This window comes from Nothobranchius furzeri, chromosome 2, assembly GCF_043380555.1.
Source record: "Nothobranchius furzeri strain GRZ-AD chromosome 2, NfurGRZ-RIMD1, whole genome shotgun sequence".
Taxonomy (NCBI): Eukaryota; Metazoa; Chordata; class Actinopteri; order Cyprinodontiformes; family Nothobranchiidae; genus Nothobranchius; species Nothobranchius furzeri.
This window is the reverse complement of record NC_091742.1, coordinates 42,322,480-42,349,145: the sequence shown is the minus strand read 5'-3', so window position 1 is coordinate 42,349,145 and position 26,666 is coordinate 42,322,480. Positions and strand designations below refer to the sequence as shown.

Below are 26,666 nucleotides of genomic sequence, written 5' to 3'. Positions count from 1 at the left end.
CCATTCACAAGTAAAATGTAGTAACAAGCCCACAGTAAATGCAGGTCACACTATAACCCCGGCTTTCCACGGGAGCCGTCAGCAGCACGTTACTGCAGCAGCACGTCATAGCTGCTGATAGGAACCGCTGTGGTCAACAGAACCTTTTCCACTGGAGCCGTCGGCAGCCGTCAGCAGCGCGAGTCGGCCGCGTCTCAGGAGCAGCATGTCGCGGCCTTTACGCGCCGGTTCTATTTTCTACGCGCGACGCCTCTGAAACGGGTCAAGTTCGACATTTCTGGGGAAGGAAAGACAGGAAATCGGACGCGGAAATGGAGAGAAGCTACAGAGATTTTCAGAATAAAGAACGTGCTGCCTTCCGGTTGCTTTACTTTTAAAAAAGGTTACTAACTGTGCGTCCCCGTGAGAAGTTATCACCTAGCTAGCGGTCTCCTTTGTTTTTCAGGTCCGTATTGGCGATTATAAAACGGACAGAACATAAAACACAAACCATGTTGTAAGCTTGTTATTGTGTTTACTGACGAAGTCACTCGTGTGACTTCGTGCTCGGTCGGTGACAGCTGCTCCCCTGCTGCTTCGCATCTCGTGGGAAGGGCCAAGCAGCAGCTTACGCGAGCAAGACGTGCTGCTGCAGTAACGTGCTGCTGACGGCTCCCGTGGAAACCCGGGGTAACCCCGGCTTTCCACAGCAGCCGTCAGCAGCACGTTACTGCAGCAGCACGTCATAGCTGCTGATAGGAACGGCTGTGGTCAACAGAACCTTTTCCACAGGAGCCGTCAGCAGCGCGAGTCGGCCGCGTCTCAGGAGCAGCATGTCGCGGCCTTTACGCGCCGGTTCTATTTCCTACGCGCGACGCCTCTGAAACGGGTCAAGTTCGACATTTTTGGGGAAGGAAAGACAGGAAATCGGACGCGGAAATGGAGAGAAGCTCCCGAGATTTTCAGAATAAAGAACGTACTGCCTTCCGGTCGCTTTACTTTAAAAAAGGTTACTAACTGTGCGGCCCCGTGAGAAGTTATCACCTAGCTAGCGGTCTCCTTTGTTTTTCAGGTCCGTATTGGCGATTATAAAACGGACAGAATATAAAAACACAAACATTTTGGAGCCATGTTGTAGTTTTCTCCTGCTTGTTGTTGTGTTTACTGACGAAGTCACTCATGTGACTTCGTGCCCTGTCGGTGACAGCTGCTCCTCTGCTGCGTCGCGTCTCGTGGGAAGGGCCAAGCAGCAGCTAGACGTGCTGCTGCAGTAACGTGCTGCTGACGGCTCCCGTGGAAACCCGGGGTAAGGCTACCATCACAGATTTAAATCTCTGAATCACAAGGCGTGCTAGCTTATTATACACAAATTGAAGCCATGGCACGATTGGGAGAAACGTCTAACTGTTAAAGTTAAGGGAGTGTTAATTATGGTTTCTGTGTAAGAAGCTGTTTTGATGAAAAACAGTAACAGAACACATTTTACAGTATTAAACTGCATATTTTGTCTTTGCCATTTTTTTTTTTAATTATACACACAGACTGAGACAAATGGCTTTAATAATGCGGAAAACTCTTGCTGGTGCATTCAGTCAGGAAAAAAAGAGAGAAAGAAAGAGAAAATTGCTCCATTGCTAATGAATCTCTGCTGATAACAGTTGCATCAGCCTTTGAACTACGTGAGGACTTTAGTACAATAGGGAGAAGTAATGATCACAGAGCTCAGTTCAGGATTGACCTCCGCACTTTGACTTCCCTTCACCAGAAAATAATAAGCTTCCAATAGCTACTCAACTACTCTGGGTTATGATAAACACAAGAGTATTACTATCCTGAAAGAAGAATTTATCTAACCCATTTACTCAGACACTAAATCCATTTTTATTTATTCAACTGTTTGTCAAAAAATATATAAACATAAAAGAAATAAAGTAGTCATCCAACTCAATCAACAAAGCCCAACAAAAACATACTTTAAAAGGATAAACCTATATCGCTGCAGGCATCTACAAATACATTTCAGTGATTTTGATTCTCACAGGAGCTCATTTGTGAGGATAATCTGACTCCTCATTCTTCTACAGGTCCAATCAACCCCGTTGGACTTGAAGTCAAGCTGGAGGGTCGGGGTTGGATTTCAGGATGGCTAGGGCTGTCCTAGAGGAGCATTGGGGTGAAACCTTAATGTTTATTATAAACAGGCCAAAGGGCCAAGGATACAGAACAAAGGTTCCTGGAAATCCAGAGAGCTCCTGGGAACTTCATCCATGGTGAAGAATGAATGCGATATCAAAAGTAGATCTGCTTGGCATGTGACGGGTTCTGCTCCATGGGGCAATAGGGGCATTTCAACCTGAGGAGGAGGAGATCAAAAAGTCACTACAAAGAGACTGCATTCTGATCGGTTACTACCTAAAACAAAGCAGCAGAATGATGGTTACGTATAAACCAGACTCTGAGTACGGGCTTCGTCCTTTACGACCTTGTAATCGGTCTTTGTCAGACACGTGACCTGCATGTCCTTGCCTTGCCAGGGACAGCCACAGCTCAAGTTTAGGAAGCACAAGAGTCAAAAGGATGGATAAAAACAAGAACCAATGCATCCCTTACAGGGATAAACTTGTAAAGGAGGATATGGATTGGTATTTTCAGAAATTTTCTACAATTGACGTTGTATAGCACTTTCACATATGGGCCAGCACAGACCAGACTGGGTAGCTTTTAAAGTGTTCATATTGTAACGTCCAGGTCAGTTTTCACCTACATGTTGACCTACACGCCACCGATCACCTACAGACCTAATTCCATCCTCTAAGGTGGATTTTACATTCCATCTCCCAACAAGCCAGAAGGATACTGCAGTGCTTGATGACATTTCAGGGGGAACAAGATGTCAGCCTGTGTTCCCAAACAAAGCTTTCTTTTAATAAGACCACAGGATTGCTCACTCCCATGAAAGGGGAACTTTTACAACCCATAAGTTAAATAATAATAATATGGTTGAATGAACAAATGTTATATGAATACTAATGCAATGTTTTGATTAATCTGTGCTTAAATTACTGTGGTTGAAATGAATTTTATTATTACAATGAAACATTTTGATGTTATGATCAGTAATGTTTAATTTATATCTTATGAACATTGTGTATGAGTGTAGATAGAAGTTAACGTCACTGCACATAGATATTTTTCTTACCCACAAATCAGAGCATCCTGTATCTGAAAGAAGGCGTGATGTTCTGAGGTTTGTTAACACCCCTTAACATGGCACATCCCAGTTGGCAGAGATCATAATATGAGAATATTAAAACAGAATCACTTACAGAGTGATTCAGCATTCTGTTAGTTTGAGCAGAACTCTGAACTGGCCACCGGAGGAAACTCTCTAACCACCGCCTCTCTTGACAAGCTTTCGACAAGCTAAAAGCTGCCTACAGCTGACACAGCAAAACGGTTCCTTCAGTTATTCAGAAACAGCCGCTCTAGATGCAAACTAGTTCCAACCTGTTTTGCCTGGCAACGTCTCTGGACTAGAGCGTCGGTGCTGCGGTTAACCTACTGAACCTCGGTGCCCAGAGGTCACCCGACCTTCCTGACCTCTGGATCTGTGAACAGGGTCTCCAAAGATAGGGTGAGGTAGACAGCATGATTGCGTCTGATGCCATTTTGATAAGAACCAACTTCATAGTTTAATGCAAACCAAATTCTTTTCACACCCAAAACTCAGTTATTCTAGATACAAGGTTCTGGTAAACACACACACCATTCAATCACCATACATCACATCCCTTTCCACTTAGATTCATCCATCACAGTCGTCTTAGTTAACTTGTCTTGTTTTTATTTGTTTCAAAAATAAATTTTACCTTTTATAAACCTGACTTTGTCTGAATTGATATGAAGTGTTTGATCACTGAAAAAGCAAAGAATCCTAGAATCTTCTGATTAAACACTCAAAGATCAAGCAGGTTGATATTCTATATTTATATAGAATATCACAGCTTATTGTCATAAGGTAATAAAGCTCAAAAGCAACTATATTTAACCCTACAATATCTAGTTAGCCTTTAATTTTTCCGCGCTCAACCAGCTGGTTTTTCGGCCCACATACCAAGGAGGTTTGCTTCAGGCTGAACAGATCCAACACACCCTCTATCAACTGATTGGCTGGCTCAAATACATACCTACCGTTAGAGGGAGCCTCCGATTGAATCAAGCAGTGGAAGCTTCCCAGATACGCAATTCATCATCATTCCAGATACTGAGAAGTCAACGTCACCTCTGACTGAAGCTGTGTCTCTTCTCACTGCAGTGAGGAGCGCGCGCACACACACACACACACATAGAAACAGACTGAAGCAGCAGCCCTTTCTTCTCACTTCCATGAGGAGCACACACACACACACACACACACACACACAAACACATGGCTGCACAGTCGTTTAAGGGAGACGCCACAGACTTTTCCGCGTGTCTTTGGCCCCGCCCATATGCTTGGAGATTTCCCAGTTCCTGAGAAGTGTATGAACAAAACCTACCGGTGCAGGACCTGGACCTATGCCACCCAGTCTGGTCCATGCTAGCCCAGATGTGAAGGCGCTAGTAGATCCTTATGAACTCAAAGGAAACAAATGGAGCTCAGCCATTTCAGTACTTCCAAAAATATATCACTAGATTAAGAGTAGTACTACTTCAACATATTTATAATTAAGTTAAAGTAAAAAGTAGCCGCCCACAAACATTACTCAACACAGGTGCTGTGCCAGGTTCTAATTTTTGGATGGGTCTTAATTGTTTGAATGCTGTTAAGAATTCAAACAATTGTTTTCCTGTTTATCTTTATTCTTCTTCTTATTCTGCTTCCGAACACATAGTGAACCTTTTCAACTCCTTCAAATTTTTAACAATTTCAACAATTTTATATCAAAACGTTCAGCTCGTTAAGCTCTTTCCAGCTATTACTTTTGGCATTGATATCTTTAAAATTTTTTGAATTATTAAGCTTTTTCTGCGAAAAGTTTCCCATTAAAATGAATGGGATTGGTAAATTAATTTTAGCAAATTCCTATCACTTTTTTTTTACCTAAAACTATTGGGTTCCCTTTAACTCAGAGACTTCATTCAAAGTTCAACAAACTCACAAGACTTTCCTGTTTAACATATTAAAGAGGCTTTTTGATATCTTTTACGGTTTTTCTAAAATCGCAGGTAGAAGTTGAGGTACGACTTGAAATTTTCAGAAAAATTTACAAAAGTTATAATGGGGAAAGATAGGAGCAGTGACCCTCCCTTGCTTCATTTCCGGCATTGTCCCGAGAGAACCGTGTGGTTCGATTGAAATGAGACACATGCTGGCTTACAGCTAACAAATATACCTTCGTTTTAAGCTATAATTCATGACTGTACTCCAAACATTGTGGTCGTACGGTTCATTTGTTTGAGAAAATTCAAATTTAAAAAAATGTTACCCACCACTCTAAACTGAAAATTCCACACTCTAACTTTTGAACTTCACATCTTCTGTGAACAACTCTTTACGACCAGGCGCGTTGCAAGATTTTCAAAAGTGTGGGGGATGTTGTCTGAGCCTAAAATAATTTCATGTTATTAATCTTGTTAGTTTAATTTCCATAATAGCGGAGCAGGTGCGAATTTTAGACGTTTCACGCACGTCTCCGTTTTAAACATGTTTAAACTGTTCAGAATACAAATCCAGGCTCTGTCTCGTTAAATTGGTGTAACTAAAGTTTGTACTGAATGAAATTTTACATTAAACCATGTTGAAAAGAAAAGGATCCGATTAAATCGTTTCCCCCTCATTTACAGTCAGGAAGTACAGCGCAGTGTACATGGCTCTGGAGTTAATCAGGTTTAGTTGTTTCTCTTTGCAACAATCTTCACAAGAAGGCAAAACAGTTAAATGGCAGCTTACAGATATTTACATTTGACTGTTTATTTTGACGGATAAACTCAAGGATGCTGGTTGTTTTGGAAGAATTACCCCGACGCACACTGATGTGCACACAGATGAGCTGACATTTTAATCGTTACGCACATCGCAGAGGTAACTAAATCAATCAAGAAATGATTCCCATCAGAACATCAGAGCTTTTATACTGGACACTGTGCTCAGCGCGGCTCGGAGCGCCCACGGTGGACAGTGGGCTGAAGATCTGTAGAGGGGTTCGCAGCGCAGCGCAGAACCACGGCGATGCGGGAAGATTTCCTCCCACTGAAGCAGTCTGGAAACCCGGTCTCTCTGAGGGATGTGTCACTTGGAAAAATGTTCGCTGATTATGAAACTTTGGCTGAATAGCGCTTGTTCCCGTCTGTAATATGGAGACGCATGACGCATCCAGTCTGAGGCAGAATAGCCTCTTCAGCTCAGAAAGCACCTGTAGAAACATTTGATCATGCACAAAGTTTATGTGGAGCAGAAGCGGTCGGGCCACGGCAGGTGAAATGTTTCTAGCCTACATGAAGTGAAACTGCTTAATTGTAACATTAATATGTTACTGGACACGCTGGTCTGGTTGGTTAGACCAGTGTTGCAAGTGGAAAACACACACACACACACACACACACACACACACACACACACACACCAATTAAAATAATGCTGACAGCGTGGACTAGAAGACAGGTGATAGTTTATGTATTTAAATGATGATCAGGCTGCTGTAAAATGTAATCTCCATCCACATCCAGACAAAATTATCCTCTATTCTGTCTCTATTTGCTCTGCTCTTGTCTGGGCTGACATAGCTGACAGGTGCGCGCGGCGCGTCTAGCGGCTGTGGTACACATTTTACGCATTTGGAGTGGTGGGCTGGATGCTTTGCTTTTACTGGTAGATGGATTTTTCCCCCAAAAAATGTCGGAGATTTTGCCCCATGAATAATATAAAAACTACTGGTGTGCACGTACCCTTATGAAAGAGTGCTACGTTGAGAGGTAAATATTAGAAGTGCAGGTAATGCTCTCTGGTGCCAATAAATGAAAAAATGAATGAAAACTAAATTGAGAGTTTTTACTTCATATTTTAGAAATAAAAATGACGGGGGACAACATTTATGACGTCTTTTTAAACTGAATTTTCTATCGTGACCTGCCTACTTCACTTAAGTCACTGTTTATTTAAGTCTGTCCAAATGAAAACCTGGCGCTGCGCCATAAACCTCTGCAAATTGTTGTTCTTCACTTTATCAAACTCAAGAGTATGTACAGCTAATGTTAATATGTAAAATTATTAATTCAGTCGAGCTCTTCCCTCCCTCCCCTGTTTCTCCTTGAAACCCGACAGCCGATGCCGGGTTTCAAGGAGAAACAGGAGAGGGAGGGGAGGAAGGAGATGAGGCAAACAGAGTAAGTGTTTAACATTTCAAAATTCAAGTTTTTAATCAATGTTCAAAGATTAAAGTTTTCTGCTGTTTAGCATTTTTTTATCCATTCTTCACCTATATTGTGAGCTTTATTACACTTGTTGGTGATTTTTGCTTCTAAATCTTTAAATACATTCAGCTCATTTTGACAGTTTAGCTTAGTTTCAGCTTACTTCAGCTATTCAGCAACTTCAGCAATCCGTTACCAAATTTAGCACAAACTGCTAACTTCACAGTTCAGCTAAATGTAAAAATTAAACTGTTAAACTTGTCCAACTGAAATAACAGGTGTTTAGTCATTTCAGCTGTCCAGATTTTTACACTATGTTCACAGATTTAAGTTTTTTGCTATTTAGGATTATTTTTCTCCATTCTTCCCATACTTTTTGTGCTTTATTTGCTTGTTGGTGCTTTTTGCTTCTACATCTTTCAAGACAGCCAGCTCATTTTGACAGTTTTGCTTTGTTTCAGCTTCAGTTCAGCTGTTCAGCAGCTTCAACTTAGTTTCAGCTATCCAGCACTCAAACAGCATTTGTGCAATAAATACAAATTTTTCTAGTTAAACAAGTTATCAATTTGAGTTACAAGCAGATACAGAAACAATACCTACATTCAGAGACATGTTTGTTTTCATTTGGAGCGACAGTTTAAAAAATGGTCATGATCGTTTCCTCTAGTCACTTACAATTCTAAAATAATAGTGAATAAAAATGCACTATTTATTTTAATTAGTTTTTCATTAATGTTTAGTCTAAACAAGCTGACCAGCGTGTCCAGCAACATATTAATGTTACAATTAAACAGTTTCACTTAAAAGACGAACATTTTACCTGCCGGTTTCTGGTTCTGCTGCTGGGCTGTGACTCACAGACACGCTCTGAGTTGCTCTCCACAGCTCCTCAGCGTGCTGAACTGAGCATGGTGTCCAAGTCTGAGGTAATGCTCAGATGTTCTGATGGGAATCTTTTTTTGATTGATTGTGTTACCTCCGCGATGTTCTCTGTGTGTAATGTTTAAAATGTCTGCACACCTGTATTCGTCGGGGTAATTCCAGTCTGTCAGAATGACCAACAGCCTTGAGATTTTTTGTCACAATAAATGGTCAAATAAGGAAAAATCAAGTTAACACGACACCTGCCTACATTTCACTTTTTTGTCTTCTTGTGAAGATAACATGGCAGTCCTTCGCACAACAGTAGTGTACCAGTTTCTGCAGGTTTATAAGCTCACAATGCAACCAACACTTCCTTTGTTTAGAAACCTACCAGTCCCATCATGCAACGCGGTACAGAACCCAATACGTCATCTGTCTTTTTAAATTTCTCTTTGAATTAGCTATTTACTAAAGGAATTTTAATGTACACCCACCTATGAGGTGGGACCCGATCTGGTATAAAGGAGATATAAACCCACAAAACCTCTTCCAAAGGTTCCTAATCCAATCAGAAACAGAGGCCTGCTGCCTTGGGCTATGCCTAAACTCATAGAATTTGGGGTTACAATAGGTAACCATCGTTCTATTATGTATACGCTTTGCCCTTTAAGGCTTTGCTATTGGGTTGCCAGATGAGGTCTGTGCCTCACTGGTTAAGACTGAACCATCAGAGACAAATCCATAGCCAAAACCCAAACAAATCTCTCCCCTTATGCAGGACTGCTGCGTTGGTTTAAGAAGGAAAAAGGACCAGCAGAAGTGAGGGTCATGAGAGAGAAATGGGCACAATGTGACACAGCAGCTGGCGAAAAAAGCCTAGATTTTCCCCAATAACAGCCCATTATAGGAATCAGTGGCCTAAAGCCGGGCGAACACCGCGACTTTTTCCACTCGTAACGTTCAGCTTCAGCTCAAACAATACAACTTCCCCGCAGAGCAAATCAGGAGTCATGTGCTCACTGTCTGACCATGTTCTTAGATGCAACCTGACTTCTCACACTGCACGTCTGGTAGCACCAGGCCCATGTCGGGCCTAAAAATATGCTAAAATAGCAGTTTTTTCACAACACGATAGGGCTGCTCAATTTATCGAATTTTAATCACAATTACAATCTGAGTTTTGAACGATTATAAAAACGAAACAAGCCGATTATTTGCTCCTCCCACTTGCGCTGCCCCGAGTTGCAAATGAAGCGCTCCTCCCACAGTGTCGCCAACTTAGCGACTTTGATGCTATTTCCAACAGCTTTTCAGACCCCCTTCTTGACTTTTTAAATCTTAAAAGTACCTAGCGAACACCTCAGAAACATCTCTGGTAACCCTTAGCTACTTTCTGGATAACTGTCGTTGACATTTCCTGCAGGTTAGCTAAACACTCCGCCTGCACTCCGGACCGTTCTTCAGGACATTAGGAAAGGGAATGATGCAGTGATGTGTCAGTCGCTAAAGAAACGGCTCTCAGAGCCGGCTCCCTGTTGGATTAACCAGAGTGAGTGACACACACCGCACCTGCGGACTCCTGAGCCGCTAAAACGGCTAAATGTGTGCGTGTGGCATGCTAAACACACGTGCAGGTTGCTCCTGATTACTGTGAAACCGGGTTGGGGGTGGGGGGTGCAGCTGTGGTTGGGACAATTATTACATTAACTGATGGACGACTTGTAAATAAATAGTTAATAAATAAGGTAGAAATAAGTTCCTCACACTGATAACTAATAACCAATCTCTCTGAGGACACGGTGCTAGCGCACCCTCCTACAGCACCTTGACACGACTCAATAAATGTTATGCAACATTTTGTGAACATCAATTTAGTTGCATGTGTTTGTTATAAATGCCACTGTGTAATTATTGCTGTCAGTATTTGCAAGATATTGGTATTTGGGTCTGTACTGGTTACTTACAGGAGTTAAACCAAGGTCTATAGCCCTTGGGTCATAAACTATGAGCTATAAGTATATTGGTCTTTTTATACTGGGAATCAGGAGTTATTTTAGCGATCATCTTGTTAGGCCCGAGCAGCGAAAGCGCTGCGAAGGCCTCTTGTTTTTGCTCCGTTTATTCTTTCTTTTTATTTATTATTCCGGTGCCGCTTTGAATGGCTTTTTGGGGACCTTAACATACCCCAAAACTCACAATATTTTGCTCACTCGTCAGGTCTGGTGAAAAATTTGATATTTTAAAGGTCCCAAAAAAATCGCAAAGAAAATGGCTAAACAGCGCCCCCTAGAAAGTGAAAAAAAAAACCTCTCCATAAAACTTAGTTTATCATACAGTTATGAAATTTGGTAGACTTGTAGTACTCAACAGTCCGCACAGAAAAGTCTCTTGCAAGCATGGTCAATATCAAACAGGAAGTCGGCCATTTTGGGTTGAAATGGCGATTTTTGGCCGTTTTTGCCGTTTTTAGGGTCCGTTTCTGATTGGATTGCTCGATTATTTTTTGCACGATCGTCTCAAACGTGGTGTAAAATTACTCAGAAGGGATGGGCGAACAAAATGAGATAAGGATTCTGAGTTTTCGTATATGTTGAAAGGGCGGAGCCAGGCCTCGAAGTTTGACTACTCGCCGAAAAAATTTAAATTGCTATAACTTCATAACTGAATGGAATAGAGTTACCAAACGTTCTGTGGTCATTCGTCATCCACCCACAAAGTAAATTGAATGGTCTGATGAGGACATCACACAAGCCCCGCCCCCTCAGGACCAAAAAGGTAAAGTTTTACTGTGAAAGGTCCCAAATTGCCCCATTACACTTAATCACCACAAATTTGTAGCTGGTAACTCAAGACAAATGGGGGTTGCTTGGCATCACTTTATGGGAGTTTTCAGCAGAGGGCGGGGCTGTGGCGGAGCGGCGAAGTCTGGCGTACCGCCGAGGCCTTACGTTTGCCTCCCATTTCGTCATTTCTAAAGATATCGTCACGAAACTTCTTGTGAGTGATCCTAGTCTGGCCCCCAAAAAGATCTGATGTGAACATCCGGTGGGCGTGGCCTATTTTCTGAAATAGCGCCCCCTAGGACCATTAAAACTTTCAGCCCCAAGCCATGCTTTGACTGAGGATTACGAAATTTGGTACACTAATGTGGTGTCTCAGGACCTACAAAAAAGTCTCTTGGAGCCAAGTGCAAATTCGAACAGGAAGTCGGCCATTTTGGTCCAAGTACTCGATTTAGGGGTTTTCGCACACGTTGTTTGGAGAGTGATGCTCCGTCGCCCTTTTCACCAATCGCCTTCAAACTTCTGCTATATACTCTTAAGACGTAGGGGAAAAAATTCAACTGTTGGATTTTTCAAAAGTTGAAAGGTGTGGGCGTGGCTAAGCCTCAAACTTTGACCTGTCGCCACACCACTCTTGTTTTCACAGCTCCCAACTGGACTCCTTTTACCTAATCATTAGGAATCTCTGGTAAATAGCAGTAGACAACTTGAGGTCACTTGGTCTCCAGTACTGGCAGGTTTAAGAAAAAGGCGGGGCTTTGGGAGCATGGCGAAAATCGCTATCACGCCATGGAAATACGTTTGCCTCTCATTTCTTCAGTTATCGTGATATCGCTACGGAACTTCTGGTGAGTGATCCTAGTTTGACCCCCAAGAGACATAGACAGCTGAATAATGTGGGCGTGGCCTAATTTTTGAAATAGCGCCCCCTTGGACAATTTAAACTAATAGCCCCAAGCCATGCTTTCACTGAGGATTACGAAATTTGGTACACTAATGTGGTGTCTCAGGACCTACAAAAAAGTCTCTTGGAGCAAGGCGTAAAGTCGCACAGGAAGTCGGCCATTTTGGTCCAAATACGCAATTTAGTGGTTTTCGTACACGTTGTTTGGAGAGTGATGCTCCGTCGCCCTTTTCACCAATCACCTTCAAACTTCTGCTTTATACTCTTAAGACGTAGGGGAAAAATTCAACCGTCGGATTTTTCAAAAGTTGAAAGGTGTGGGCGTGGCTAAGCCTCAAACTTTGACCTTTCGCCACATCACTCTTATTTTCACAGCTCCCTATTGGACTCCTTTTACCCAATAACCAGGAATCTCTGGCAAATAGCAGTAGACAACTTGAGATCACTTGGTATCCAGTACTGGTAGGTTTTGAAAAAAGGCGGGGCTTTGGGAGCATGGAGAAAATCGCCATCACGCCATGGAAATACGTTTGCCTCTCATTTCTTCAGTTATCTTGATATTGCTACTAAACGTCTGGTGAGTGATACTAGTCTGATCCCCAAGAGAAATAGATAGCTGAAATTTGTGGGCGTGGCCTATTTTCTTCAATAGCGCCCCCTAGAGCCATTCAAACTGTCAGCCCCAAGCTATGCTTTAACTGAGGATTACGAAATTTGGTACACTAATGTGGTGTCTCAGGACGTACAAAAAAGTCTCTTGGAGCCAAGCGCAAAGTTGCACAGGAAGTCGGCCATTTTGGTCCAAGTACTCGATTTAGTGGTTTTCGCACACGTTGTTTGGACAGTGATGCTCCATCGTCCTTTTCACCAATCTCCTTCAAACTTCTGCTATATACTCTTAAGACACAGTGGAAAAAATTCAACCGTCGGATTTTTCAAAAGTTGAAAGGTGTGGGCGTGGCTAAGCCTCAAACTTTAACCTTTCGCCATTAGATTACTTGGCTTAATAACTCCAAAGTGCATGATCAGATCTATTTCAAACTTTGTCTGTGTGATCACTGACCACATCTCAAGACAACGACAATGTGGACAGCTGACATCACCTAAGCCCCGCCCCTGACAACAGGAAGTCTATTGTTTTATGGTGAAATGCCCATATTTGTCCCCTCTAATTTAGTGAACATGACACTAAGGTCATACACTGTCTTCATGATGTTGTAATGACCATTCAGACTTGATAGCTTTCCAGAAAGGGAGGGGTTTTGATGCCATGGTGAATGCTGGTGTGATGCCATGACCTTACATTTGACTGTAACTTCCACAAACGGCCTCCGATTTGCCCGAAACTGAACATGGCAATGAACAATCATGCCCTTTAGCCAATGAGGCACAAATGGTTGGTGATTGTTGTATAATGTCACCAAAGCTGACCTCAATGGGACATTTTCTGTAGTTGGTCACAGGGCCCCCTAGATAACGTTATCCTTCGATAACTTTAAAAAACATGGTCAGAATAGCAATAAAGTTGGTCACTGTCATTACACCACCAGTGTGGTAAAGTTAGAAGATTCCCTAGTGGTGAGACATAAAATATAATGGTGGGCTCAAAGGGGATGCTGAGACAGGGTGAGGTGTGGACGAGGTGACCGTTAGCAGTTTCTGGTGTCGGGGTGGTCGACGTTTCTGTTTCGCAGACGTAGCCTGGTGCCCCGGGCTGCCGGCCAGGCCGGAGCGGCGCAAAGCTGCGAGGGCCGAACGACGCTGCTTGCAGCTTTAATTTCTCATTTCTTTTTGTCCTGATTGTGCCCTGAGCAATTTTTTGACTGAATTAAAACAAATAAAATCAACATTAATTGAAAAATCATCTTAAATAATCGAGATCTCAATTTCAGTTACAATAATCGTGATTATTATTTTTGCCATAATCGAGCAGCCCTACAACACGCCAGACTTCTTTTGTGCTGTTATTGATGTCTGTTGTCCTTCGGGAGTGCTGTAGGAGGACGCACAGATTCATGGTGGTTGGCTAAGCAAGACGAAAGAAAAGTAAATCAATATTTTATCTCTCTCCCCCTAAGCCTGAGATCGGTGGACTCAGTGGTCTCCTTCAAAAAACAGCTGAAAACTCACCTGTTCAAGATGGCTTTTGCGTGACCTTTGTCATTACCCTTTCCTTACTCTGCTCTTATTGCACCTTTCCCAAGATCCACTGATTTCCCTCCTTCCTATTCATTTAAATTTTACCTTTCCTTACCTTTTTTAGTCACAATTGTTATTATTTTTTATTTTAAACATAATTGTTTTAATATATTTTATTAGGCCCGAGCAGCAAAAGCGCTGCGAAGGCCTCTTGTTTTTGCTCTGTTTATTCTTTTTTATTTATTATTCTTAGCCCGCTTTGAATGGCCTTTTGGGGACCTTATCATACCCCAAAACTCACAATATTTTGCAGACTTGTCAGCCCTGGTGAAAAATTTGATATTTTAAAGGTCCCAAAAAAATCGCAAAGAAAATGACTGAACATCGCCCCCTACAAAGTGAAAAAAAAACCTTTCCATAAAGCTTAGTTTATCGTACAGTTATGAAATTTGGTACACTTGTAGTACTCAACAGGCCGCACAGAAAAGTCTCTTGCAAGCATGGTCAATATCAAACAGGAAGTCGGCCATTTTGGGTTGAAATGGCGATTTTTGGCCGTTTTTGCCGTTTTTAGGGTCCGTTTCTGATTGGATTGCTCGATCATTTTTCGCACGATCATCTCAAAAATAGTGTAAAATTGCTCAGAAGGGATGGGCGAACAAAATGAGACAAGGATTCTGACTTTTCGTATATGTTGAAGGGGCGGGGCCAGGCCTCGACGTTTGACTACTCGCCAAAAAAATATAAATTGCTATAACTTCATAACTGAATGTAACAGAGTTACAAAAATTGCTGTGGTCATTTGACATCCCCCCACAAAGTAAACTGAAGCGTCGGTTGGTGACATCACACAAGCCCCGCCCCCTCAGGACTTAAAAGGTCAAGTTTTACTGTGAAAGGTCCCAAATTGCCCCATTTCACTTAATCACCACAACTTTGTAGCTGGTAACTCAAGACAAGTGGGGGTTGCTTGGGGTCACTTTATGGGAGTTTTCGGCAGAGGGCGGGGCTGTGGCGGCGCGGCGAAGTCAGGCGTACCGCCGTGGCCTTACGTTTGCCTCCCATTTCGTCATTTCTAAAGTTATCATCACGAAACTTCTTGTGAGTGATCCTAGACCAGCCCTGCAAAAAATCTGATGTGAAAATCCGGTGGGCGTGGCCTAGTTTCTGAAATAGCGCTCCCTAGGACCATTAAAACTGTCAGCCCCAAGCCATACTTTGACTGAGGAGTAAGAAATTTGGTAGACTAATGTGGTGTCTCAGGACCTACAAAAAAGTCTCTTGGAGCCAAGTGCAAAGTCGCACAGGAAGTCGGCCATTTTGGTCCAAGTACTCGATTTAGTGGTTTTCGCACACGTTGTTTGGAGAGTGATGCTCCGTCACCCTTTTCACCAATCTCCTTCAAACTTCTGCTCTATACTCTTAAGTCATAGGGGAAAAAATTCAACCGTCGGATTTTTCAAAAGTTGAAAGGTGTGGGCGTGGCTAAGCCTCAAACTTTGACCTGTCGCCACACCACTCTTTTTTTCACAGCTCCCTACTGGACTCCTTTTACCCAATCACCAGGATTCTGTGGCAAACAGCAGTAGACAACATGAGGTTACTTGGTCTCCAGTACTGGCAGGTTTCGAAAAAAGGCGGGGCTTTGGGAGCATGGCGAAAATCGCCATCACGCCATGGAAATACGTTTGCCTCTCATTTCTTCAGTTATCGTGATATCGCTACGAAACTTCTGGTGAGTGATCCTAGTCTGACCCCCAAGAGAAATAGACAGCTGAAGTTTGTGGGCGTGGCCTATTCTCTTAAATAGCGCCCCCTAGGCCCATTTAAACTAATAGCCCCAAGCCATGCTTTGACTGAGGATTACGAAATTTGGTACACTAATGTGGTGTCTCAGGACCTACAAAAAAAGTCTCTTGGAGCCAAGTGCAAAGTTGCACAGGAAGTCGGCCATTTTCGTCCAAGTACGCGATTTAGTGGTTTTTGCACACGTTGTTTGGAGAGTGATGCTCCGTCGCCCTTTTCACCGATCGCCTTCAAACTCCAGCTATTTACTCTTAAGACACAGGGGAAAAAATTCAACCGTCGGATTTTTCAAAAGTTGAAAGGTGTGGGCGTGGCTAAGCCTCAAACTTTGACCTTTCGCCACGCCACTCTTATTTTCACAGCTCCCTATTGGACTCCCTTTACCCAATAACCAGGAATCTCTGGCAAATAGCAGTAGACAACTTGAGATCACTTGGTATCCAGTACTGGCAGGTTTCGAAAAAAGGCGGGGCTTTGGGGTTATGGCGAAAATCGCCATCACACCATGGAAATACGTTTGCCTCTCATTTCTTCAGTTATCGTGATATTGCTACTAAACTTCTGGTGAGTGATCGAAGTCTGACCCCCAAGAGAAATAGACAGCTGAAATTTGTGGGCGTGGCCTATTTTCTTAAATAGCGCCCCCTAGAGCCATTTGAACTGTCAGCCCCAAGCCATGCTTTGACTGAGGATTACGAAATTTGGTACACTAATGTGGTGTCTCAGGATCTACAAAAAAGTCTCTTGGAGCCAAGCGCAAAGTCGCACAGGAAGTCGGCCATTTTGGTCCAAGTACTCGATTTAGTGGTTTACGCACACGTTGTTTGGAGAGTGATGCTCCATCGTCCTTTTCACCAATCTCCTTCAAACTTCTGCTATATACTCTTAAGACATAGAGGAACAAATTCAACCGTCGGATTTTTCAAAAGTTGAAAGGTGTGGGCGTGGCTAAGCCTCAAACTTTAACCTGTCACCATTACATTACTTGACTTAATAACTCCCAAGTGCATGATCAGATCTATTTCAAACTTTGTCTGTGTGATCACTGACCACATCTCAAGACAACGACAATGTGGACAGCTGACATCACCTAAGCCCTGCCCCCTGACAACAGGAAGTCTGTTGTTTTATGGTGAAATGCCCATATTTGTCCCCTCTAATTTAGTGAACATGACACTAAGGTCATACACTGTCTTCATGATGTTGTAATGACCATTCAGATCTGATAGCTTTCCAGAAAGGGAGGGGCTTTGATGCTATGGTGAATGCTGGCGTGACGCCATGACCTTACATTTGACTGTAACTTCCACAAACGGCCTCCGATTTCCCCGAAATTGAACATGGCGATGAACAATCATGCCCTTTAGCCAATGAGGCACAAACGGTTGGTGAATGTTGTATAATGTCACCAACGCTGACCTCAATGGGACTTTTCTGTAGTTGGTCACAGCGCCCCCATGATAACGTTATCCTTCGATAACTTTAAAAAACATGGTCAGAATAGCATTAAAGTTGGTCACTGTCATCACACCACCAGTGTGGTAAAGATAGAGGATTCCCTAGTGGTGAGACATAAAATATAATGGTGAGCTCATAGGGGATGCTGAGTCAGGGTGAGGTGCGGACGAGGTGACCGTTAGCAGTTTCTGGTGTCAGGGTGGTCGACGTTTCTGTTTCGCAGACGTAGCCTGGTGCCCCGGGCTGCCGGCCAGGCCGGAGCGGCGCGGAGCTGCGAGGGCCGAACGACGCTGCTTGCAGCTTCAATTATCTATTATTTTTTGTTCTTGTGAAGCGCCTTGTGATTTTTTTCTTGAGGCGCTATAAAAAATATCATATTTTTTTTATTTGACATAAACAAGCCTTCTTGACAATCCTTGTCATTGTGTGCCAAAGAAAAGTGTATAAATAAAAACAACCACCGTGTGTTAACAGAGAAATAGCTGATGAGCAGTGTTGATGCATGTTGACGCATGGGTCATGAGCGGTTCTGATTTCTTGTGGATTACAGCTGCTCTCAGGACCACTTCGTCAGTGCCATACCCTCACGATAGCCTGGCCTGGTGTGTGATGTCCATGATGCTGTAGTTTTTTTTTTAGCTGTAGTCAAAAATGGCGTCTAGCAATGGCACAACCATCTTTCTTTAGAAGAAAGGCATTTATCACTTCAACTTTTTGTGGTTTTAAAGACATGTTCAAGGGGGGTGAGAGTGAGTGGTGCTCAGGGGGAGTTGGGAGATGCTGTTGAACGTTGTGAAATTTGGAGGTGGGGGGAGATTGGCTGGCTGAGTGGAGGTAGTAGGGGGATGGTAGAATAGGTGGTACCTGTTGCAGCTGTGTTAAAAAGCAGGTTAAGCTTGTTTGCCTAGTTCTGGTCCCCTTCAGCATACTCACTGGCACCACTCCTCCCACTGTGACCTGTGATTCCTGAGGCCTCTCCATGCACCACAAGCATTGTTCTGCCCCAGCTGTTTCTCCAGCTTCTTTCAGTAACACAGTGAGTCAGGCTGTCACATCATCACTATGAGTGCTGCAGAGTGTCTCCCAGTCAGTGGTTTGGAAACAGTCCCTCAACATTTCTGTTGCTCCCTCAGACAACACTTTCACTATTTTTTCTGAGGAGGCTAAAATGTTGATCCTTAAGCCACCAAAAAGAATTTCCTCCCCACCTTGGCTGCACTTAGAAATACTGTCCATAAAGGTTAAGAAAACAATCGGTCACAATGGGAAGCCTTGGCAGAGTCCGACTCTCACTGGAATCAAGCCCGACTTACTGCCAGCAATGCGGACCCAGCTCTGATACCAGTTTTACAACGACCAAACAGCCGGAATCAAGCAGTCTGGTACCCTTTACTCCCAGAGTACCCCCCTATAGGGCCCCCGAGCGACACGGTCGAAAGCCTTCTTGAAATCCCCAAAACACATGTAGACTGGTTGGGCAAACTCCCACGCACCCTCCAGGACTCCCCTAAGGGTATAGAGGTTGTCCAGTCTTGATGATTGGACGATACTTAACTGTCAGTGTCCACCAAGCCCCCACAATGCGGGTCAAAAATTGAAGCAAACACGGAAATTACATAAGTTGCAGTTCCACCCTCATCCACTGGGGGCTGGTGTCAGAAGCGAGCAAATCCACATTGACTCCCATGTTAAAAATACCTATTTCACAGCAGAAATAAACATGTTTACAGCCTGGTACCAAAACATGTTTTTGGTTTAAATGATCTAGTTTACACTCATGACAACTCTGAGGGGGGTGAATTTTTTTCTCACTCTTCTGTTTAAGTGTATTAAAAGCCTAAAATTCTGTATAATTAATGAGCATCAGACCCACGTGACCGCAGAGCTAGCTCCGTGGAAAGGCCTCAGTAGAGCCTCGGTCTGGCCTGGAAACTGTTCCAGGATTTTGAGTCTGTGTTTGTGTATTCTTTGTTGGATATTTTTTGTGCAATTGTTGGACAAAATGACTTGCTGTGGCATTAATTGCACTAATAGAGCGTCCAAGGAGTCTCCACATCATTTTTTTCGGTAAGTAAAATAATATTTATGTACTTTAGGTCACTGCCGAGCTGAGCTTAGATTTTAACATGTACTGTTTAACCATGAAATTTAAATGTAATAGGGTAAAACCCAGTGCATTTAACATAATGCTGCACTTTAGAAAATGGGTTGAAATATAACATGTTGGTGGAGCTGGGTTCCCACTATCGGCTTGTGGAGCTCTCGGGAGACCGATGTTTTCCACCCAGTTCTCCCCTCCCCGCAGCTCGGCGCATCTCTGTCTGATCGCGGCTTCTGTTTGCTGTGTGACTGCCGGCTTGTGGAGCTCTCAGAGACCTCTGTGTTCCACCCGGTTTTACCCAGCGGTCAGCCCGGCGTATCCCTGACTCAGAAGCTCTGGTGTTGTGCACAGTTAACTCCGGTTGTAGCTAGGTTGCTACCTCTGTTAGCTTAGCTCCCACCTCCGCGTTAGCTTTGGGTTAGCTTCAGGTCAGCTTGTAGCTAGTTCGACCGGGTGTCTTCAGTTGATCCCAGCCTTACAGCCCCACCCTCAGCTCCACCTCTCTTCCCTTTTGTGGAATTGTCTGGGCTTGACGGAACCTATGACACGGTCAAAAAGGCGGTGGTGGCCACCTCCCATTTTAGTACAAAAACTTATTATTGGAGTCTATGGAAACCCATTGTCCAATATTTATATGTCGATGGTGTCCACCAGCAGGTTAAGGGGTTGCCGCCAAGACAGGCACCGACCATCAAGAAAAGGGATCATCCAATTCACGTTAATGTAATAATTGTGCCAGGCATTTTGCAAGCTCCACCCCCTCCCTGCTTTTACGGTGATGGAAGGTCCATGCGTATAGCGCTGCAATGTCAAGAGTGGAGGCACGTGTGTGCTTGTTAAATTTTGCCATTTGGATCATCATTGTATTTTTCAGGGAAGCCAAAATTCTCCCATACACGCGACTTAAAGCATGTGGGTTTTTTTGGCTGTTGGTACTTGATTTTCTGTGTGAATTAAGACATGTTGACTCCTGAGGAAATGTCTAATCATGTTCATGTGAGAAGACGGTGTTCCCTCACCGTGCAGGATAAGGATGCGTCCATAAGCACAGGAAAGAGTGACGTCGGACGACCGAGGGGAATCCCTTCCAACAGGGTTTCCTGAGCCTTGAGTTTGGCAGGCCCAGCCAAGGCTTTGGCTCAATACTCCATGGCTGCTGGGAACTGCAGCCAGGTGGGGTCAGGACAGCAGACCTGTGTGGCGCCAAAGCGTCTTGCCAAGTCATCCAACTGAGGAGGGGCCAGCTAAACGTTTGCGTTCAGCTGCAGCTGAGATGATGGCAGGCATCTCCTGGAGCAGCACTTTGATGGCTAGGAGAGGAGTAGAGGAGAAACGCGGGACACTTGGAGTGGAGGCCCAAGTTGAAGGTGGCCAATTGTCAACCTCCAGACTGTCCAGGAAGGATGCATCAGCAGGGCTAAGGCTGCCAGCCTCATAATCATCGTTGTCAGCAAGGTCTGAGTCATCCGATTCCTGCCAAGTACCAAAAGACTGGAGTGCATTGTGCAGCGGGTACGTCTCAGCTATAGAGAATATGCCTTCAGAGGCAAACACGAACAATTCCACATGGTGGAGCTCCTCGGCTGAGAGCAGAGCTGCACAGAAGGGACAGGATGCCTGCGGCGTCAGGGTGAGACCTGCTTGATGTGCCCCAAGGCAGACATTGCACTTAGCGTGGAGGTCTCCATTCATGATATAGCTGGTTTGATAGGAAGGACAAAGAGGGTGTCGCTGAAAATGGTGAGTAAAAACATTTTTAGGATCATTTGATCCTGCTAGTGTGTAGCATGAAGAGAAAATGGGAGAGATTTTGTGGGTTTACACCCCTTTTATACCAGATTGGGATGGGTGTATAATAAAAGCTCTTAAGTTAATGGCTGATTCAAAGAGAACTTACCCAATAGTAAGGCCTTAAGGGGTAAAGTCTATATGAAATAGAACTAAACAGGCATTCAGAAGTAGCCTCAGACTTTGGGCTGACATACTTCCCAGCATTAGTGAGTTTGTTGAGTGCATCTCTGGAGATGACATGGCCACAGATCAGCTTCATGGGAGGATTGCTCTCCGAAGTCTGCTGTCGGAGAATCGGGCAGGCGAACACAGAGTGGTACCAGCACTTCTTCCCCAGGTCAATTTCAATCTAAATATGCAGACAACCTGAATCAGCTCAAGACGCTGCAGGAGAAGTGACATAAACACTGAACCAGGACTTACAGGCAGCTCATCTTTATGTGTCCACACTCCACTGCATTGTCTCTGCTCTATCACCTGTTTGATGTTCATCAGCACCGGCAAGGCCATGCATCCTGATGCAAAACTGGAACAATCACCAAAACGACAGTTACCAACGTTACAACAAATAAAGTGGGAGTAGATTTAAAAAACTACATTCAGAGAACGTTTGTCCCACCTAACACTTAGTGGAGACTCCACAGAGAGACCCAGCAAAGCGCAGGCATCTCTGGTGAAAATGTTACAGATCTCCGCCCACTGGCTTGTCTCCAACAGGCTACGGTAGGGAGAGTTCTCAATTCCATGGCGAAGGTACACCAGGCTGCCCATCAGGATCTGAATATCTGCAGTTAGGGAGAGAGACGGCTCAGATTAGTTGCACAAAATGGGGTGAAAGGACCAATATTCACAGAACGTGTTCCATCGCACCTCCTTTGGCCTCTTTCTAGCCTCTATTCTTTGTTTAATGGACTTGATTTTAAAAGATTTTCTTTCTTATGTTTTTGACAAACCCCAGCTAGGTCAGACTGCCGTTTCCAGCGTTTGGCTTGATTCTAATGCATTTTCCTTCTTCTAATGCTTTGACAGTTCGGTTGTCTTTACTACCTGACAATTATCTGTGATGTTCTTTTTCCCCTATAAAAAATGAAGTGATTTTATAGCTTCTACCAGGTGTTGTACTACAGACCTCTCTGGTGCTGAGAGGCAAAGGGTTGGAAGTGCCTGGAGTACTGCAGAGCCTCCACCTGGTTCCCGATTCCACCGCTGAGCAGGCTGATGAAGTACATGCGGTGCAGCTTGAACTCTAAACTGCTGTTAAGCTCCAGAAGGCGCTGACGATTTGTAACAGCCCACCTACCAAGGTGCAGACACAGGTATAGTATGGTATGGAAACACCACAAGATCTCCTGTGCTAATTGAACACAGACTATAATAAATACAACATACTCTAAAGCCGGCCTTAGATCCTGCATCCTCAGAGCTTCGAGAATCCTGTTTAGTTCGAGGAAAGGCTGCTTCATATTCATGTCAATAACTACACCCGACTCCTGGAACAAAAAACAAACATAAAAACATCAGAAATAGTGTCAACCCCCAACTTGACAGCCTGAAGTCAGTAGTTCCTAAACAACGAACTTTTACATGACTCTGTCTTAACTTAAGATAGAACTCATTTCAGCCAATTGGTTATTAAGCATGAGTTGAGAACCATCTTTCTCTAAACATCAAATAACAAAATAACTGTTAAAGAATGGCAATTCTGCAAAACAAGCTAGCTTACATCATTTGTTCATGCCTCTTAAATTTCGTTCTGACATAGTATAGCTTTGAATACATCGTGGTATTTAAAGATCAGGTTTACTCAGTTTTAATGTATTTGCAGTGTTTTCTTGTAAGAAAGCCATTCTCTGGCAAAAAGCAGCTTCAGTTCGTCTGTTTGAGAACATTAAAGTCAGCTGGAGGAGAAAGTAGCATCAGACAGTCTTATTTCCTGATATTTGTACATCTCACCTCTAGCCAACACCAATGTAACTCTAGCACCAACTCTAAACCAGGGGTATTCAATTCAGGGCCTGGAGCTCTGGTATCCAGCCCGTTTTAGTGGTTTCTCTGATTCAGTACACTTTACTCACCAGTGCAGCCGCTCATCATGCTCTGTAGAACTATGTTAACTACCTACTGATTGTGTAGTGTACCCAAAGGTCAAGTATTTTCATCAAAATGAACAGAAATTAACTTTTTAATTTGCAGACACAAACACACCATCTGTCTGGCCTCCAGACAAGACAAGCACTGCACAAGGTTTTGTCACCAGATAAAGGAGACATAATAAAACTAGTTACCTTATCTTGGCTGGAACAAATGCACTTTTATGCACTTTCACTCTGAATAAAGTTCTTCTTCCTTCAATCATAAATGACTTTTTTTAAAACTTAATTACGTACGTTAAATCCTGAAGTGTTTGAATAATATGTGCACATTGATCAATGATGTGTTCAAATGAATATTTTTCCTGCAGTGAATCATTTCAGATCTTAAACTACACCAGATCAGTATTTGTTGAGTTAACAAGTTTATCTATCAGTCTATATCATAAGATTGATATTAAGGTTTTTACATTCACTTCACACTAAGAGTTAACCTCTCGGAGTAGCTGAGTGAAGGTGTGACTTTTGGAGATCTTTGTTAATGTCCTCTTAAACGTGTCAAACTCTGATTTGTCTGAGTTTATAAACAAAGTTAATAAAAGCTAGAACACTTCATGATCTAGCTGGACTTCGCCGTTCCCTTGATAAGGCCAATCGGGCGAACAAGCATTTTTGAGACTATCCTATCTTTTGAACTCAAGGTCAAAGCCTCTCTGCAACACTTGCGACTGATTTCAGACACAACAGCTCTTTTAAGAGCCACCAAACAGCCTTAGAAACTCCAGCTTCCTGCCGTCACCTAAAGATAACCCGGACTAGAAGGTTTGTACTCTGAGCTGGCTACGAGCTCCGGTATCAGAGGTCAACACCATTTGCAGTGTTCATTTCGACCTCCTTGACCCCCTGAAGATCTTCACACAGGGGTGCGTAAACTGGCACAAATTGCGTTGGACGGTTTTATGAACAAATCTCTAGCTTATCAAACCACACAGCAAAATTAATTTTAGCACCCAGACTCCACAATCTCTCTCTGATACTTATAAGGTATTGCTAAAACATAATGCTCTCATTCCACTCATCATCTGTTATCTGTACAACCATCATTTCATTCATACTTGTCATGTAAAATGTACATACATGTACAATAATTTAAATGAGGAAAATAGGATTAAAGTCATTTTTACAACTATATTCTTAACTGTCTGAATTAGTGTGTTCCCTGAATAAGTCAAATAAACTAAAGTCTTCTGATTAAACATTCAAAGACCAATCTGATTGATATGTCATATTTATATAGAACACCATATCTTATTTATTAAATGATCAATAAGTAGCTAATGATTAACGCTACATTTTCTGGTGAGCCAATCCAGTCTTTTCAAATCATAACACTTCATGTTAGTTGATACTTTCTAAAGTTAAAATCTCTTTTGCTGGGTTTTGTTCTGCTGAAACAATTCAGAGCCTCCCGTCTTTCTTATCAGCTAAGAGCTCTGACTCATCTCACACACAACCAAGTCCGTAACGTGCTGACTCATCTCACACACAACCAAGTCCGTAACACGCTGACTCATCTCAAACACAACCAAGTCCGTAACACGCTGACTCATCTCACACACAACCAAGTCCGTAACGTGCTGACTCATCTCACACACAACCAAGTCCGTAACACGCTGACTCATCTCACACACAACCAAGTCCGTAACATGCTGACTCATCTCACACACAACCAAGTCCGTAACGTGCTGACTCATCTCACACACAACCAAGTCCGTAGCACACTGACTCATCTCACACACAACCAAGTCCGTAACGCGCTGACTCATCTCACACACAACCAAGTCCGTAACACACTGACTCATCTCACACACAACCAAGTCCGTAACACGCTGACTCATCTCACACACAACCAAGTCTGTAACGTGCTGACTCATCTCACACACAACCAAGTCCATAAAACGCTGACTCATCTCTCACACAACCAAGTCCGTAACGTGCTGACTCATCTCACACACAACCAAGTCCGTAACGCGCTGACTCATCTCACACACAACCAAGTCCGTAACACGCTGACTCATCTCACACACAACCAAGTCTGTAACATGCTGACTCATCTCACACACAACCAAGTCCGTAACGTGCTGACTCATCTCACACACAACCAAGTCCATAAAACGCTGACTCATCTCTCACACAACCAAGTCCGTAACACGCTGACTCATCTCACACACAACCAAGTCCGTGACGTGCTGACTCATCTCACACACAACCAAGTCCGTAACGCGCTGACTCATCTCACACACAACCAAGTCCGTAACACGCTGACTCATCTCACACACAACCAAGTCCGTAACATGCTGACTCATCTCACACACAACCAAGTCCGTAACGTGCTGACTCATCTCACACACAAACAAGTCCATAAAACGCTGACTCATCTCTCACACAACCAAGTCCGTAACACGCTGACTCATCTCACACACAACCAAGTCCGTGACGTGCTGACTCATCTCACACACAACCAAGTCCGTAACGTGCTGACTCATCTCACACACAACCAAGTCCATAAAACGCTGACTCATCTCTCACACAACCAAGTCCGTAACACGCTGACTCATCTCACACGCAACCAAGTCCGTAACGTGCTGACTCATCTCACACGCAACCAAGTCCGTAACACGCTGACTCATCTCACATACAACCAAGTCCGTAACGTGCTGACTCATCTCACACACAACCAAGTCCGTAACGTGCTGACTCATCTCACACACAACCAAGTCTGTAACACACTGACTCATCTCACACACAACCAAGTCCGTAACGTGCTGACTCATCTCACACAAAACCAAGTCCGTAACGTGCTGACTCATCTCACACACAACCAAGTCCGTAACGTGCTGACTCATCTCACACACAACCAAGTCTGTAACACACTGACTCCTCACACACAACCAAGTCCGTAACGTGCTGACTCATCTCACACACAACCAAGTCCGTAACACGCTGACTCATCTCACACACAACCAAGTCCGTAACGTGCTGACTCATCTCACACACAACCAAGTCTGTAACACGCTGACTCATCTCACACACAACCAAGTCCGTAAAGTGCTGACTCATCTCACACACAACCAAGTCTGTAACACGCTGACTCATCTCACACACAACCAAGTCCGTAACGTGCTGACTCATCTCACACACAACCAAGTCCGTAACGTGCTGACTCATCTCACACACAACCAAGTCTGTAACACACTGACTCATCTCACACACAACCAAGTCCGTAACGTGCTGACTCATCTCACACAAAACCAAGTCCGTAACGTGCTGACTCATCTCACACACAACTAAGTCCG

General features: G+C 43.6%; 1 protein-coding gene across 3 annotated transcripts in view; it reads right to left on the bottom strand.

The window, feature by feature from the left end:
• Nucleotides 1-1,836: 1,836 nt before the first annotated feature.
• The window catches only part of rmnd5b (required for meiotic nuclear division 5 homolog B), a 51,536-nt gene continuing 26,706 nt past the window's right edge, over nucleotides 1,837-26,666 (bottom strand). For all 3 annotated transcript variants that reach the window (XM_070545776.1, XM_070545775.1, XM_070545778.1), the window contains 6 exons: nucleotides 22,610-22,710; nucleotides 22,350-22,516; nucleotides 21,840-22,005; nucleotides 21,644-21,746; nucleotides 21,415-21,569; nucleotides 1,837-2,332 (listed from right to left, as the gene is read on the bottom strand). In XM_070545776.1, the coding sequence (XP_070401877.1) occupies nucleotides 2,269-2,332; nucleotides 21,415-21,569; nucleotides 21,644-21,746; nucleotides 21,840-22,005; nucleotides 22,350-22,516; nucleotides 22,610-22,710 (756 nt within the window). In that variant the 3' untranslated portion in view covers nucleotides 1,837-2,268. The remainder of the gene's footprint in view (nucleotides 2,333-21,414; nucleotides 21,570-21,643; nucleotides 21,747-21,839; nucleotides 22,006-22,349; nucleotides 22,517-22,609; nucleotides 22,711-26,666) is intronic.